Consider the following 18,468-nt stretch of genomic DNA (forward strand, 5'->3'; position numbering starts at 1 on the left):
ATATATATATATATATATATATATATATATATATATATATATATATATATATATATATATATATATATACATACATACATACATACACACACAAAAAGGAGTATTTACAATAATAAAAATATAGTAGCAAGTTCAAACAAAGACACAAACACTCATACACTACGGACAATTTAGCCCACCCAATTCACCTATACCGCATGTCTTTGGACTGTGGGGAAAACCGGAGCACCCGGAGGAAACCCACGCGAAGGCAGGGAGAACATGCAAACTCCACACAGAAACGCCAACTGAGCCAAGGTTCGAACCAGTGACCCAGCGTCCTTCTTGCTGTGAGGCGACAGCACTACCTACTGCGCCACTGCTTCGCCCATGATAGTAACATTTTTATTTTATATATTTTAATTTATCATCAAAATAACTATCGTATTGTACATTTTGCAAGTTTATCATTTATTGCTTTTTTTAATCCAAGAATCCACATTGCACTCCATTAAAAATGTATATATAAGATTATTATATATTATTTTCATATTATTAATATATTATTATTAAAAATGACTTAGTTTTATTATATAAAGAATTTGTGCATCAAAAAAGCTAATTAAAATGATTTTTGAAGGATAATATGACACTAAAAACTTTATAAAAAATTTCAATATGTTCTTTTTATTTAATTGATCTAACTTTAATATTTTTGGAATAAATTATATTTAAACTATTATTAAAAAATTGTGTACAATGATGAGTGAAAAGCTGAGTGAAATGTATGAGTATGAGTGAAAAGCTGCTGGCTCCAGAAACTGCAAATATGTTACAATATGTTTTTAATCTACTTTTGATCAAACAAATTTTTATAAGCCTTACTGACTCCAAACTTTATAATGATGATAGTGTACTGTACAGTATATGTGTGTGTACACTGTATGTATTTTATCTGTCTAGATAAGCAGTCATGTAATCTGTCTGCAGGTCATCAGAATGGCGTCAGATCAGTGACAGCGACAGAGAAAGACTGAGCTCCAAAGCCGAAGATGGAGAATTCTGGTAACCTACTGTAAATCTACAACCCAGTTTATGTTTTCTGGATCCTTCTAGGGTCACTGACGAGAGTGTGTTTTTCTGGAGTGCAGGATGTCTTTCTCGGACTTCATGCGTCATTACTCGCGGGTGGAGATCTGCAACCTGACACCCGATGCTCTGACAGACGAAAGTGTTAATAAATGGGCTCTGTCCAAGTTTGATGGCAACTGGAGGAATGGATCAACTGCTGGAGGCTGCAGGAATTACCCCAGTAATGAACTCAATCTACTGACTCTATAAAAATATTTTCTAAAATACATTCAACCCAGTCTCATTGCTGATATGTACCCAGGTCTACATTTCTGGTGACAGCGAAATACGTAACACAATTTAACATCACCTAGCAATTTTTTTTTTGCAAATCCACCAAAGGCCGCTGTGTATGCTTTTTGATGATCTCAAATTTCTCTTGCGCATCCTCTTCTTGCATAAATCCACCAGAGGGTGCAATATACACTTCAGTCGACCAGGTCAGCTTGCTGTCAACCGACTGGCTGACTTACCTACCCACCCCCGTCCCTAAACCCAACCAATAGTGTTTTAAAATCAATTTAGAAAAAGAATACCTGTCACAGCCACCTGATATCATCATTCATGGTTTTGCTTTTTACCTGGTCTCTCAACCCGTTCTTTACCAGACTCGAACCCTGTCGCAGTCAACTCTGCTTTGCTTCCCAAGTCCATCTGCATACTCAACGGGCTACTGGGCAATCTGGTAACACCAGAAAAGCCGTACACACGGAGGTAAGCGGTCAGTTGTTAGCGCTTAATAGAACAGAAGCCATCAGCGGCATCATACCTCCCCATAGCGTTTGCTTTATATACAAAATGGAGCTAGACGTACCTTTGGCTACATATTTCACAGTCTCCAGAAATGTAGACAGGGGTACATATCTACCTGATCCTGGGTTAAATAAGTTAAATATTTTCTGGAGAATTTGTACTAAAAAGTACAAATAATACAGCACTGTACCACTAAACTAATGCAATAACACACTGTGCAATTTTGGACACAATTTTAAAAACAAATGTATGGTGAAATTTTGAAAATCCTAAAAAAATCCCATAATCCTAGGCTAAAATCTGCAGTCCATGACTGACATGTTTATTACAGTTGATTAATGGATTGGCAATTAAGTTCATCCTCCTAGAAATGCCATCAAAAGTGGAAAACGTTGGTCAAAACATACATTTCCAATCCACTACCTTGTTCTAAAACATTGGCATAGAGCAGGGGTGGGCAAACTCGGTCCTGGAGGGCCGGTGTCCTGCACAGTTTAGCTAATCAAACACACCTGCTTATAGATTTCTTGTGATCTTAAAGACACTGATTAGCATGTTCAGGTGTGTTTGACTAGTGTTGGAACAAAACTCTGCAGGGACACCGGCCCTATAGGATCAAGTTTGCCCATCCCTGGCATAGACCATGCCTGGATTTTGCTTAAAATTCAGATATATTTTGCAATACTTATTTTGACTTTCATTTAATTTAGATTGATGATGCATAATTCTTAATGAGTATTCTTCTGTGAGTATTGATTGCTGTCAAATCTGACAATTGATATCTTAAAGTGTGACATGGGATGATGTTCGTACAGTATGACTAGGTACTATCGCAAAGGAAAATAAAATGTCACAGTGTGTGAGCCTGGCTTAAAGAAAGCATAAATAACAATCGATTTATTTACATTTAATTTTAATAAACAAAAAAGAGAAAAAGTATACCAAGCAAAAATACAACACAAATTAATTTTAAACAAAAGCAACGACAACAACAACAACAACAACAAAAAAAGAACGATTGATACAAGAAACGTAAAAAATGACATCAAAGACTAAACAAAAGTATACACTATTGACAACAAAAAAATTTGGCAAAATAACAGTGAACCAAAACATAAACAAACGCAATAAAAAAATACTATAGACAATGAAAAGATGTTTAGCTACAACTTAAACATTTCTAGCAGGCACAGGACGTCAACATGATGTCAGATTGGCGTTGTACCCCAACATCATGGGATGTTGCATTTTGTTTGGAAATGAAAATCAGTTTGACGTCAGAACCCAACGTCAGGCCGACATCAATGTCCAACATCCAACCTAAAATCAACCAAATGTCAACATTAATGATGTTACAGCTTGACGTTGTGTGAACGTTACTACTATGACATCTATCAGAAGTTGGATTTTGGTTGTCATACCTGATGAGTAAATGTTAGTATTTGACGTCAATACGACGTTGGTTTAAGATGTTGGCTCGACGTTGGATTTTGGTCACTTTCCAATACAACCTAAAACCAACCAAGCATCACCATTTGATATTGTTGTCGGACATCAAAATAAGGTTTTCCTTAGACACTAGATGTTGAATTTTGGTCACCTGAAATCTAACCTAATATTAATGTCTTATGCTGTTGTGTGCCTGCTGGGTTTTTGTTTGGTAATGAGTCTGACCGCCAATATGTTCCTGACAGACTCGTTCTGGATGAATCCTCAGTTTTTGATCAAGCTGGAGGAGCAGGACGATGACCCGACTGATAATGAAGCAGGATGCAGCTTCGTTGTCGGATTGATCCAGAAGAACCGCCGCAAAATGAGGAAGGTCGGAGAGGACATGAACACCATCGGCTTCGCAATCTATGAGGTGAGCAGCCTAAAACAACTCTCGTAATGACTTTACAGTCTAAACCACTTTCTAGCCTATTCTAGCCAAGAGATGTCAGAAGTAGTCAGTAATACATTATGAATAAATATTATATGTTGTCCACAGGTTCCTGACGAGGTATGACCTGCTAAAGCACAAAAATATCCAAACATGCAGCACAACTTCCATATGGCTGAGTCCTGTTTCATTTTTTAAATTCTTTTCTATTTTTTCAGCTAAATTTCTCTTTGTAGAGTTTTAAAGTTACTATCACCAAAGTCTAGTGAGACCTTCGGGTAAAATTAAGTGTTATACTAAATCTTTTTTTAACTTACAAAATTTACAGTTTTCCAAAAATGATTAGGGAACTTTGGAAAAGATCTTTTTCATGGGTGAAAATGACAATATTAGAAATTCTACAACTTAACATGCTAGAGACGTCCCACATAGCAAAATATCTCTGGCCCAGCTCTGGCCCACACAATCAGCTTTTGCTTGGCCCACATGCTGCAGTAATTTGCTGCATATGACTGGACCAAGTCTGGCTTCCAAACAAGGGCTAAACATGGACAATATCTGGGCCAAGTCGTAGCCAATTACTGAGCCTGAACTGGGCCAGATATGTTGGTGTGTCACGACTGCAATGAAATTGATAAACCCATAAATCATTGCGCTTTAGGCATGCTAAAGGTGTGCTTCTTCTCGAATCGACCTGATTGTTAGAATTGTTTTTCTTTATCTGAAAATAATATAAATGTATATTTAATGTGGGTCAAGATAAACTTACATGACCCACATATCAATTATTAACATCTGGGCCAAATACTACAATTTACATTTGGACCAAGTATTGTGTGCTGCCTTAAAGGTGGTGCCACCTCTGCCAAACCAGGACCATGATTGACCCACATAATGTATGCCTGTGCTGGTAGAATGTCTGCTGTTATGCCAAATCTGGGCCAGAATTTGTTGCTATGTGAATGCAGGAAATATGCAAGCAGTGTGTTTATTTTAGGAATTTGCTGACTCATGTAGTGCAAATTTAATGACATGCTACTTCATGCTAGCAACATCTTTGCTACTTGCAAATCATGCCAAAACATTCCAGAAACATGTAAATTCATGGTAACAATATGCTAGCCATGGGAGGAACATGCTTGCGGTGTGCTAATTTTAGATAACTCCTAGGTAACTGCTTACAGTATTGGTTATTCATCCTAACAACATGCTAAACACACCAGAAATATGCTGATTCATAAAAATATTATGTTAATCAGATGCTAGTAATGTGTTGATGAAAATGATAATTATATGCTAATTAATGCTAGAAATGTGTTAACAATGTGCTCATTGATTACAGAAACTTAATTCTAATAAATACTATAACTTTTAGTAACATGCTAATTCCTGACATTGTGATTAAATATTTAAAACATGCTAACAATATGCTAGCCATGTGGATTATGTGAATAATCAAAATCAAAAACAGTTTTTTTATATCCTTGAATGGATGTAAACCTACTGTAGGAAACACAAACAACATTAGCACAACTAGCATAATATGGATGCTTAATAAAGAAAAATTGACACTCAGCATTGTGTTGCAGTTTGTGGGACAGAGGAACGTTCACCTGGATCGTAACTTCTTTGTGCGACATGCTTCAGCTGCTCGCTCCGAGACCTTCATCAACCTGCGGGAGGTTTGCTCTCGCTTCTGTCTGCCGCCCGGCGAGTACCTCATCGTACCCTCCACCTTTGAGCCCAACAAAGATGGCGACTTCTGTGTGCGCGTTTTCTCCGAAAAACAAGCAGAGTTCCAGTGAGTTCATGAATACAATTTAGCCTCACAGTGAGTAGCCATCTACCCTAAAGAAAGATGAACTCTTCTCACTAATCTGTTTTCTAGAGAGCTTGATGATCCTGTCGAGTCCAAGGTCGCAGAGGTAAATGTTTTCAACATGAATATGATACTGTATTATTACACAAAAATGCTTTATTTTGATTTTTATTCTTGTAGATTGAGATAAAAGAGGGAGATATCGATAGCCGGTTCAGGAATCTGTTCAAGCAGCTTGCTGGAGCTGTGAGTATTACAGGATATGGATGCAATCTTATAATTTGTGTTCAAAATTGTTTTTATAATCCATATCCAATCTTTTTTTATCCACTAGGACAGTGAGATCTCTGCATTTGAGCTGCAAAAAATCCTGAACAATGTGATAGCTAAACGTAAGCATTAATATGATAACCTTTATAGGCCATTTTTGCCACTTTTACCATATAGATTAAACTGTTGACGGTTTTTAATTACTGTTTCAAGGCAAAGATATTAAAACTGACGGATTTAGCTTGGAGACCTGCCGCAACATGGTGAACCTACTGGACGTATCCTTTTTAATAACTCTGCAGTATACAGTGAACTTGATCAGTTTAATATGAAAAGGTTGAAATTTTTGGAGGTACAGTAGTAAAACTAAGATGCTGCTGTTGCATTTTTCATGTGTTTTATTTGAATTATTCATTCGTAACTATGTTTTAAATATCTAGATTATGTATTTTTTACGCAAACATTTTTAAGGGATTAATATATATTTTACAGATTAATTAATATTTCGGGATTTTTATTTCAATTAATGTTTATTTTATGTCAAGTAACAACAATGGTTTTGTATTTTTAGTTTTACTTAACTATAATAATGGTAATAATAATAATAACAACAGGCAACACAGTGGCTCAGTGGTTAGCACTGTCACCTCACAGCAAGAAGGTCGCTGGTCCGAGTCACGGCTGGGCCAGTTGGCATTTCTGTGTGGAGTTTGCATGTTTTCCCTATGTTCTCCTGGTTTTCCTCCGGGTGTTCTGGTTTCCCTCACAATCCAAAGACATGCGCTATACGTGAATTGGTAAGCTAAATTGGCAGTAGTGTATGTCTAAGGGCTCTATTTTGACGGTCGATGCGAAAAACGAAAAGTGCAGGGCACAAACGCATTCAGGGCATGTCATAATCCATATTTTCTCATTTAAGGATGGGAAAATCCGCTTTGCGCCGTGGCGCATGGTCTAAAAGGGTTAAGTTTATTTTCTTATTGAGTTATAGGTGTGCTTTGAGAATAAACCTATCACCTTTAAGAGCCAGCTGTGTCCCGCCATAAGCGCATTTGTTTTTTACAGGACGTAAAGTAAGTTCACTTTCGCTTTTGCTCTTGTGGATAGGGAATACTTACCGCACAGACATCAATTAGCCTATAAATAATTAATTTCGTTTGTTAAGCGCAAAGATTTGTTTTAAAACTATTTCTAAATTCAGTTCTAATTTCCAGCAAACGAATAAATGAACAATAATAACAAAGTGTGCTCAAAATACCGAGTTATTTCCAAATACACCTGCTATGATCTAAAACCAGACAGGTGGACAAATCTAAGCTTGTTTTAATAAAACAAATATAAATATGGATATAATAAATAATACTGCTAATAATAATAACATTATACAAGGGCAAATTGAATGAACTGAAAAAGCCTCCCGAGATGAAGAAAGTATGAAGGCAGTGGTTTTTAAATTCATGTAGGCTAGAAATTAATGTTTTGTAATATTTTAATCATTTATATTTGTATCCTATATACATCCTTATTATATATATCCTTAATATATTATATCTTTTTCATAAGTAAAGATATTTGCGTATTGCTCTACATCTTGTGTGTAGTGTGTAAGCCAGGTGCACTTTGCGCCAGACAATAGACGGACTTTGTTCTGGTCAAAAGAACAGACTATTTACAGTTTCTCAAAATAGCAACGCGCCAAAACACGCCTGCTTTTTTAGATCAGAACGCCCTGGCTCATACATATGAGTGCAAATGCATTTGCTATTTAAACAGTGTGGCGCAACACCTCAAAATGACCCTTGCGCCGAGCTGAAAGTAGCAAATAGCAATTGCGTTGCGCTTTGCACCACATTGGGCTGGGTGTATGATAGGGCCCTAAGTGTCTATGGATGTTTCACAGTACTGGGTTGCAGCTGGAAGGGCATCCACTGTGTAAAACATATCCTGGATAAGTTGGCGGTTCAGTCCGCTGTGGCGACCCCTAATGAATAAAGGGACTAAGCCGAAGGAAAATGAATGATTGAATAAAAATAATAACCCAAATAAATGTTTAGAAGGTCGCTGGTTTGAGTCCTGGCTGGGCCAGTTGGCATTTCAGTGTGGAGTTTGCATGTTCTCCCCGTGTTCGCTTGGGTTTACTCAGGGTGCTATAGGTGATTTGGGATATCGTCTGTATGTAAATGTATGCATTTTATTTTTTGATAATAGTATGTGCATTCTTATCCACACGCCTAACAACCCTCATTGGGGCAGAAACAATTCATACAAAACTTTATGATTTCTAGAATTAATAGATATAAATGTAAAGATCTGCTGTCAATAGCTATGTTTTCAAGCAACCTATTTTCATGCACAGTTTCGTAATATCACATTAAAAATGCTTTATGGAAACGTCTAAATTTAATGCAAACATTTTGAAAGTGCACATAAAAGATTTATGAGCACAACCGAGTAGCATAAATATTTTCACTGATAAGAAAAACTGCACATAAACATTACATTAAAATGATTTGTATTTATATTTAGCTCTAAGCAATCATCCCTAGGTCATGAGTATGTTGTATGAAAGTTTTAAATGTAATTTATACGAAAATGTACAATTTGGGGTCGGCACGGTGGTTAGCACTGTCTCCTCAAAGCAAGAAGGTTGCTGGTTTGAGTCCTGGCTGGGCCAGAAGACATTTCTGTGTGGTTTGCATGTTCTCCCCGTTTTTGTGTGTTTCCTCCAGGTGCTACAGTTTCCCCCACAGTCCAAAGAATTGTGCTGTAGCTGAATTAAATAAACTAAATTGGCTGTAGTGTATGAGTGTCTGAATGTGTCTGAGTGTTTCCCAGTACTGGGTTGTGGCTGGAAGGGCATCCGCTGTGTAAAACATATGCCAGAATAGTTAGCGGTTCATTCTGCTGTGGCGAACACTGATAAATAAGGGACTAAGCCGAATGGCGAGGAATCATAGGAAAACATACAATTTGGTCACAAATTAACCCAAACATAAAACAAATAATATTGCCATGAGAATGAGCTGTTTTTTCTTCTAGTTTATTTTCTCCTTTACTAATAGTTCAGAAAGACGGCACTGGAAAACTAGGCCTGCTTGAATTTAAGATTCTGTGGACTAAAATTGAGCTGTTTGTGGTATGTGCTTTCCTGCTTCTTCATATTATTTCTACATTTAGACTCAGACAAATGTCATAACGTCTGTGTTTGTGTGTCTTCAGGACGTCTACAGTAAAAATGACAAAGACCAGTCCGGCACAATGAGCTCTATGGAGATGAGAGAAGCCGTAGAGAAAGCAGGTCAGACATTTTGTGTCTTAAAGGAACAGTGTACCCCAAAAATGGGCTAGAATGATTTCACCAAGTAACACGATTCCAGGATTAACATCTATGTTGATCTTGGAACAACATTCCAATCAGCCAATCAAAATTAAGAGATATGTTAACTGCTTATGTTAAGTTTAGACTTAAAGTTAGGGTTATGCACTTCTACATGAATATTATCCAACTTATTTTCCCCTCTGATTTTTTTAATAATTCACAGTAATGCTTGGGTTTAGGGGTAGGGAATAGGTATGGATTACATTTTCTAACAATAGTTATTTTCCAGTATCAACATAGATGTTAATCAAGGATGGCATCATACTTGGCAAAATCACACCCATCCCCAAAATGACCATTCTGATATCCTTAAATGTCTTTCATGCAGGGTTTTCTCTGAATAACGCTCTGCACCAGATCCTTGTTGCACGATACAGCGAACCCAACCTCACCATCGACTTTGACAACTTTGTGGCCTGTCTTATCCGCCTCGAATGCATGTTCAGTAAGTTCATGATAAAGAAACATGTGATCATTTGAATTGAAAGAGTGAACTTTTATTTCAGTGTGTTAAAGTAGTTCCAACTGAAACGGAATATCGACTAAGGGGCGGGGCTTTATTTTTGTGCGTCATTCCCTTGTAGCAAACTAACAATAGGTGTGGCGTGGCTAAAAATGATATCAAACTGACATCATCAGAGAAGAACTGCAACTCCAAACGCAGAAGCAAATGCTCAGTTTTTGATTGAAGATTACCAAAAAAAACGTTTTTTTCAGTGGATTAACTTGTATCGATTAATTGTGCACAAAGTATAACAGTGGATACATTTACATGGACACCAAGAATCTGATTTTAATATGATTAAATCAATACTCTGATTAAGATCCTATCATGTAACCAGCTATTTTTGATTAATTTAATTTGATCATGATCAAACTAAACAGAAATCGGATTAAGACATGTGGAATAACATGTAAAACGAGATCATGAAAGGAACATTCAAAAAGCATCTCAGGTAAACACATATATTATTGTCTAACTAAGATTAAGGCAAATAATTTGATTACTGACATCCATGTAAACGTAGTCCGTGTGCTCAAGCGAAATAAACATTGTCAGTTTTTGATTTCATACAGACATTAATTGTGAGTTTATATATCTCATTTTCAGAGGCATTTAAGGTGCTGGACAAGGACAAGAATGGCACAGTCGAGCTGAACATGATGGAGGTGTGTATTATCGTTAGTCATGTGACACTCAGTAAAGCTTCGGGAACGATCTACAATACTGTTAAATAGCCATATTTTGAAGAAAAACATTTTCATATTGGGGAATTTTCTTTTTTTTTTTTAAGATCTGTTTTAAAGCAAAATGTTAAACTATTATTGTTAACTGGACTTCACTAATGTAGACCTGGAAAAAACATGGCAGGCCCGGATTGGCCAATCCGTTTTTTGGCCGGGAGGGCCGGTGTCCCTAGCAGCTTGCACTCTCAGCAGTTGCACTTTTTTCATTTATTTATTTATTTGACCATAGCCACACTATTTTTATGCATTATTTTGCCACAGCCCTGCTCTTTTTATTTATTTTCTCTCAGCCCCGTGAGCAAAATGCAGCCCGCAGGTTAATGATGAAGTAACCAAGTTATCATTCCACCCCAAACAGCGACACCTTAGTGAATATTAATTAATATTAATGAATATTACACCTGCTCAATGAAAATCAGATGATTTACTACATTAATAAATCTGACATTACTTGATCAGAAATATAAAAAGGGGAAAAAAAGAAGACATCAATAGCAGCAGATAACAGTGCAATACTTATTTTATATCCCTAACACACTATTCTATCAGTGCCATCTTGGTCTAGTGGTTAGCACGTGTTAGTGTTATTTCCAATTCAGTTTCTAATGACACTATTTTAATATAGTCAGTCGTCGATTGAGGTGGGCCGGTCTAAGGCTTGAAACTCCAGAGCAAAAAAGGAGTCCCACTCCGGCCCTGAAACATGGCATCTGAAAGTTGCATTTAGGGGTCAGTTTGTGTAGAAAAGCTAATTTTTGACAAAATTTTCAACAAAGTTCCAGCTGTAAATTTTTGTTTAAGCTATTAAATATAAGGCTCACCGGTTATAACAAAAAATATCTGAAAGATGCTGTTGGGGGTCAGTTTGTGTGTAAATGTTCATTTTTTTAACCAACTCTTTTGTCATTTCTAAGAGGAAATTAGTATTGTAATAATTAAGCATTAATGTTATCATTGACATTGTTTTTTGGTTCAGTTCATGTGTTTTTTTTTTCACTTCTGACGTCATTTTTAGCTAATTAAATAAAATGTAGTAATGAAATATGAGTTATCAGTTAGTTAAAAAGAATATAACATCATACCGTTGGATTTGGAGAGAAGTTTGTCTTTAAATGTCTAATTTTGACAAACTCTCGCCAGTATTGGTGTGGTTTTTGTGACAATAATGTATACGCACATTCTACCAGAAATGTACATTTTCACTTAGAAAAAATGTGTCAGGGCCTGACATTTAGGCTTGTCTTCCTCAAAAAATCTAATAGAAACAATCATAAAGTCACACAATTCAATAATAGAACGCATCAATGATCAATGTCAGCTTCTTCTCAATGAAATGACACTTTCGAGTCCTAGTCTTAACCGTGTATTGCACGCATTTTATGTTAAATTTAATGCAAATGTGACAGGACCGACAATTGTACATTTGTTTGTATTATATATTTGTAGTATTTATATGCAGAATTTATTCATAATTTCATGTTTTTAATCAACTGATGTGAATGATAACAACTTAAACTTGCTATTTCTGAAGGTTGTTTTTTCTAAATAACAGTTTTTAGCATTACAAAACTATTAAAGCTGTAGGTTCAATTGAGCTGAGGACCAAGACAGGGTTTGTACATTTTTAAAGTGTTTTAATAAAGAAAAACAATCTATAAGAGAACCAAATGCATGACATATTCCTTTACAGAACAACTCACAGAAATCAACCATCAGTCCCTTTTAGACATGTTGGGATGAAATAGTTTTTATTCACTGTATTTATTTATTTTTTAGGCACAGATCATGTAGGTTTCTGGTAGAATGTCCCATAGGCCTGTTTTGTTACAAGAAATAAAATGTCAAAAAGTTGCATGAATGAGTCAAGTTGTGCGTAAAAAAAAAAATTCAGTTGTAATGTCATTCTATAACAACATCTGTAGTATAGTATCTAAATATAAGCGTTGTCAGTTTAATGATATAAATACGCCATTTGGTAGTCAGTTTGTGAGTGTAATATGTTCATTTTTGTCCACCTCCCCAAACTAAGTATATTTTAAAATATGTTTTGTCTCCCTCTAGTGGCTGAATGTTTCCATGCTCTGAGGAAAGTAAACAAGACTCTGGACGGCTTGGTGGAGTTTCTTACACATCGCACTGATCCAAAGTGAAAAATACATTTAAACAAAATGTCTTGATTCTTGTTTTCCAACATTAGGTCTGCAAATTCATATGCTTAAAAACAACCTGTTGACTGTTTAGCATGATAAGCGTTATTCTTCGGGTGGTTTAGTAGTTTTGTTAAATTACTTTTTAAATAATACACTTTAGGGCAATTACTAGCTAATCTAGAGTACTATTATATATGGCAAAATATGTTTTTATAATTTAATAGAGAATTAATTTTGCTCATGGTCTGTAAAAAGTAGTAACTTTATGGATACGGGTATAGGAAACAATGTGTATGTTTTCCTTCTCTATGTCTAATTGGGGTATGCTACTTAAATGAGCGATGAATACTTGAATACTAGTCATGTTTAAAAAGGGCATGAATTTAATAATAAAAAAATTTAATTTGTAAACCTGTCAAAATCATTATCTGTTGTGCATTCATTATCAACAGACTTTATCAACTGTTTAGATACTATTGAAGAAATTTACAGAACTCAATGTGATAATTAAAATGAGCACTTATTCTTGTTCTTTTTGAAAGATAGTTCTTATTGGATATTAGTTCTCTATATAAGAACTTATTAAATACACTTGTTTGTATTTTATACTTGTACTTATTTTACTATTTGTTAGCCTACTAGTAAGCAGTACATTTTGGGAAAAAAAACACTAGTAACATTTCAAATAAACACTACTAGTACAAACATATTAGTACCTAATGAATAAGGATCAGTGTGTAATAAATCTGATACACATCTAATAATAATATAATAAATAGGTATTAGTATGTATTGATTATGCACTAATGTATAATAATAACTTCTATTGCATGTTCTAGTATAGAAATCGCCACAATTGGAATACACACTTATCAAAAACTAAATAGTTAATATCTAAAAAAGGATTACTAGTATGTGACAAATACTAGTAATTAATGGGAAAGATTTGAAATAAATATGTTTGCTGCAGAGTGTGACGCGCTAGGATGAGAATCTGCAACTCCAAGTCCGACGCCATGGTGCTCAACTGGAAAAAAGTGGTTTGCTATCTCCAGGTTGTAGAAAAAGTCCTTACCCCAGGTGGTGGAGTTCCAAGTATCTTGGAATTCTGTTCACGAGTGAGGGAAGGATGGAACGTGAGATTGACATGTGGATTGGTGGAGCTGCAGCAGTAATGCGGTCAATGTACCGATCTGTTGTGGTAAAGAAGGAGCTGAGCCAAAAGGCAAAGCTCTCTTTTTACTTGTCAATCTATGTTCCTACTCTCACCTATGGTCATGAGCTTTGGGTCATGACCGAAAGGACAAGATCTTGGATACAAGTGGCTGAAATTAGTTTTCTTTGCAGGGTGGCAGGGCGCACTCTTATAGATAGGGTGAGCAGCTCTGTCACCTGGGAGGAGCTCGGAGTAGAGCTGCTGCTCTTCCACATTGAGAGAAGTCAGTTGAGGTGGTTTGGGCATCTGTTTCGAATGCCTCCACACTGTAGGGACTATGTCTCTCGGCTGGCCTGGGAACGCAAAGAACGACATGGTTATGCACTACTATCATGTAAGACCAGCAGAGTGCAGCAGAGGGAGCTGTCACATAAAAAAAAAAATGATTTACACCAGTCATCTACCGCTACTCGGCTAACTGTTGATACACAGAATTTTAATGTTCCACTGGTAAAAAATTTTTATGTGACTTTCATCACTTGCCTTGTGTGCTATTAGTAAAGCCTACTTCTTAAAATAAATAAATAAATAAAATACATGTATAAATCACACACTTAAATTACTGACAGAATTGGCCCTCATCTACAGCACACCAATAACTCTTAGGCAGAAATCCCACACTGAAGGATGGGGCACTTTTGAGTGGACTCTAAAGCTATGAAAGCAGACAGTGTTCTTCTCCAAAGTTGTGGAGGACCTAGGGCTTCATTGGCCTGCCCCTTCATCCATGTAATGAAAGTTATCTACAGGGAACCTGGCCATACCCTTCTTGCCTCCCACCTACAATGAGCTCACCAAGACACGATGACTCGGATATTCGGCCAGAGCAGAACCATCATTTACAGTTGCTCTCACCTCTGTTGAGAGTCTACAGAGCAAAAAGTCTACTCAAATCTTCCTCTATTGGAAGGAGGCATTTAGGCCCACCTTCTGCTATTGGACTGAGTGCCTCTGAAGAGGATCCTCTGAAATATGAACAACTTTGAACAATACTATCACTATCAAGAAGCTCTGCACCCCTACGGACCTGGCTTTAGAAGATACTAACCCAGGGATCACCATACTTGGTCCTGGAAGGCCGATGTCCTGCAGATTTCAGCTTCAACACTACTAATCGAGGCCTTGCTAGGTATACTTGAAGCTTCCCTGCAGGTTTGTTGAGACAATTTGGAGCTAAACTACAGCTAACTAAAGGTTTGGTGACCCTTGTACTAAGGTTGATGCACTTCATTAGAGGTCCAACCAGTCATCTGGTTCCTGGACAGCTCTGGAGCAGTGCCTCCATTTCTACTGCCTCAAGACAAAGAAGGTTTTCTTAACCCAAATGCACTAAACAGTGGTTGTGCCTAAAAAACCACCAGGAAGGTCAGTCCTACATACTTTACAGCAAAACTTGCTCCTAGAGGACCACCAGCTCTGCACATTTTGCATCTCTGCTTAACCAAACACACCTGATTCAAATCATCAGCTCATTAGCAGAGACTGAAAGACCTGTAATGGGTGTGACAGACAAAGGAGACATGTGGTGTGGGTGGTTCTTCAGGATTGCTGATTTACATCACAGCACGATGCTTTCTTCTTCTGTCAGCACATCACAAAATTCTTCAGAGCAGTCCATGTGCTGGACATTCTAAACACTGCAGCAAATATGCTCTTCAGGGGCAATAGAATCACTGGTCAGTGGATGCCTCAGTAGATCTGGTCTGTCTTTAGGAATTTAGAAGTTGATCACCTGAGAAACAGTGAGTCCATATTTATGTACGTAAATGTATGTCACTGCCTTACAGGCTCAAGTTTTATCTGTCTAGGCCAGAGCTGGCCAAACTCTGTTTTGGGAGAGCCAGTGTCCTGCATATTTTAGTTCCAACCCAAATTAAACATACCTGAACCAACTAATCAAGCTCTTTCCAGGTATACTAGAAACTTCCAAGCAGGTGTGTATGTAGGAAGTTGGAGCTAAACTATGCAAAACACCGCCCCCACCAGGGCTGAGTTTGGGCACCCCTGGTTTAGACCTAATGGTTAAATTAGTCTTATTTTCCACTAATCTCATCAATGTTTGGGACTTAGTGTTTGCTCATTTGCAAGACTCTTATCTGAAGTGTTTTGAAATCAGAGCCATAAGTGGATGAAACTCTTGATTCTGATTGGCTGGAAGGAGTGCAATAAAGTCCTTCAATGCACAGTTAGTTCCAGTCAGTTTTGATCACTGTGCAACATAAATGTTCTTCCCTCAAACAGCAAAAGTAAACAAAGTATTTCAGTGACAGTTGACAGCATTCATTCATCAGTGTAATCTCAAGGACATCGACATGTGCTTCACCAGGAGTCTATGGAGATCAACCAACCATCCCAAATACTGTATGCTCAAAAATATTTGCAAAGAGCTAAGCTAACACATGACACTAGGAGTCAATAGATATGCCTGTGTCACATGCACTTCCTCCTTGTCTGTGTATCATTCAAAGCAGGAACTAAGAGATCTAACTGTACAAGAATTGTTTAAATATTGTGCTGCAAAACTGGTTCTAAATAGTCTTTAACTGGAAACCGACTATGCTATAAAAGTCATAACAAAGGGCTTGCCTTGAGTTAAAGAATTTTAAATGCACTCCATTTCACATCGGGCAGTTCTTGGCCTCAAGGTAGTGCATTTATCCTTTAATGCAAGGCAATCTGTAGATCTCAACCCTGTTCCTGGAGATCTACCTTCCTGCAGATTTCAGCTCCAATCCTGATCAAAAACTCTTGAACCAATTAATTAGGACATGAACAGCACTTGATAAATCACAGGCAGGTGTGTTTGAAATGGATTGCGCCTGAATTCTGCAGGAAGGTATATCTCTAGGAATAAGGTTGGTCACCCCTGCTGTAGATTATCCTGGAAAATTGGTCCTGGAGGGCCGGTGTCCTGCAGAATTTAGCTCCAACTTGCCTCAACACACCTGCCAGGACATTTCTAGCAAGCCTACTGAGAGATTGGTTAGCTAGCCCAAGTGTGTTTGATAGGGGCTGGATTTAAACTATGCAGGACACTGGCCCTCCAGGGTAGAGTTTGGGCATACCTGCCTTACATGTTCTAAGACCGTCGCTTTAGTCCAATGAACCTGAATGGTGAGTTAGGATGGCTGACATTGAGTCTGACCCCGCCCCTTCTGAAAGCTCCAATAGTTTGTGCAAAACAGAAATGTACAACAATCATTCGTCATTATTTGAAAATACAGAATTTCCTTATTTGCAATAAAATGCAATGGATGTTCTCTTATCAGTGTCCAGAGTGGTTTACGTATTTCTTTATAACTAATATGCATGAAACTGAACCTGATCATCTTTGGAAGAACAGAAAAGACTTTAGTTTAGACACTTTTAGTTTAAGGCAGTGGTGTCCAAACTCAGTCCTGGAGGGCCAGTGTCATGCATATTTTAGTTCCAACCCCAATTAAGCACACCTGAACCAGCCAATCAAGCTCTTCCCATGTATACTAGACTTCCAGGCAGGTGTGTTGGAGGAAGTTGGAGCTAAACTATGCAGGACACCGGCGCTCCAGGACATAGTTTGGACACCCCTGGTTTAAGGCCTAGGTCTCAATCTCGATTCCTGGAGGGCCGCAGCTCTGCAGTTTTGCTCCAACCTTAATCAAAAGACATCTGATTCAACAATACAAAGTGTTCTAGACTACTATGGACCTTTAAGCAGGTGTGAGTTGGAGGTGGTAGGAGCTAAACTATGCAAAAATTACTTTGAGACCATTAGTTTAAGGTAAAAAGAAAAAATACCCAAATAGGAATGAGGTAGTATTCTCAAGTAGGTTTACTTCAATATTAAGTTTCATACGTTTAAATCAAATGTTCTCTCATTTATTATCAGTATACCTATACATTTACACCCAGTTAGAACCTACTTGGACCTGCACATTCCCAGCTTTACCACAAATTGTATTGTTTAAGTCTACAGTTTAGACTCTTTTCCAGTTGGCCAGAGGAGAACTGGTCCCCCAACCGAGCCTGGTTTCTCCCAACATTTGTTTTGGATTTCTGCCAGTTGTCTGAGCTTTGGTTCCTTGCCACAGTCATCTTTGATTCTTTGGTTGGGGTCAAGGAGCTGTTTTTTTCCTAGTAGGTCATCCTTCAACCGAGACATTTGTATTAAACTGGACTGAACCAGTTTTGAACTATATAACTACTCTCACTGGCCACTTTTAGTTATTATTAGTACCTAGTTGGACCCTCTTTTGCCTTCAGAACTGCCTTAATATATGGTGACATAGATTTAACAAGGTTCTGGAAATATTTCTCAGACTTTTTGGTCCATATTGACAAGACAGCATCACACAGTTGCTGCAGATTTGTCAGCTTTACATTCATAATGTAAATCTCCCATTCCCCCACATCCCAAAGGTGCTCTATTGGATTGAGATTTGGTGACTGTGGAGGCCATTTGAGTACAGTGAACTCATTGCCATGTTCAAGAAAGCACTCTGAGATAATTCACTCTTTATGAAATGGTGTGTAATACTGCTGGAAGTACTGTAGCCATCAGAAGATGGGTACACTGTGGTCATAAAGGGATGGACATGGTCAGCGACAATACTCAGCTAGGCTGTGACTTTGACACGGTGCTTAATTGGTACTAATGGGCCC

General features: G+C 37.4%; 1 protein-coding gene across 3 annotated transcripts in view; it reads left to right on the forward strand.

Moving 5' to 3' along the window:
• Positions 1–13,022, forward strand: part of capn2l (calpain 2, (m/II) large subunit, like) — a 30,045-nt gene extending 17,023 nt beyond the window's left edge. The window contains exons 8-21 of one of the 3 annotated variants that reach the window (XM_073937739.1): positions 970–1,044; positions 1,131–1,291; positions 3,558–3,727; positions 3,854–3,865; positions 5,335–5,546; positions 5,634–5,670; positions 5,745–5,810; positions 5,899–5,956; positions 6,048–6,112; positions 8,902–8,970; positions 9,054–9,132; positions 9,542–9,658; positions 10,325–10,383; positions 12,523–13,022. In XM_073937739.1, the coding sequence (XP_073793840.1) occupies positions 970–1,044; positions 1,131–1,291; positions 3,558–3,727; positions 3,854–3,865; positions 5,335–5,546; positions 5,634–5,670; positions 5,745–5,810; positions 5,899–5,956; positions 6,048–6,112; positions 8,902–8,970; positions 9,054–9,132; positions 9,542–9,658; positions 10,325–10,383; positions 12,523–12,546 (1,204 nt within the window). In that variant the 3' untranslated portion in view covers positions 12,547–13,022. Of the gene's footprint in view, positions 1–969; positions 1,045–1,130; positions 1,292–3,557; positions 3,728–3,853; positions 3,866–5,321; positions 5,547–5,633; positions 5,671–5,744; positions 5,811–5,898; positions 5,957–6,047; positions 6,113–8,901; positions 8,971–9,053; positions 9,133–9,541; positions 9,659–10,324; positions 10,384–12,522 lie in introns of all 3 variants that reach the window. The other 2 variants (XR_012398059.1, XM_073937740.1) reach the window with 2 other exon arrangements.
• The last annotated feature ends 5,446 nt before the right edge of the window (positions 13,023–18,468 follow it).

This window comes from Danio rerio, chromosome 22 (genome assembly GCF_049306965.1).
Source record: "Danio rerio strain Tuebingen ecotype United States chromosome 22, GRCz12tu, whole genome shotgun sequence".
NCBI lineage: Eukaryota > Metazoa > Chordata > Actinopteri > Cypriniformes > Danionidae > Danio > Danio rerio.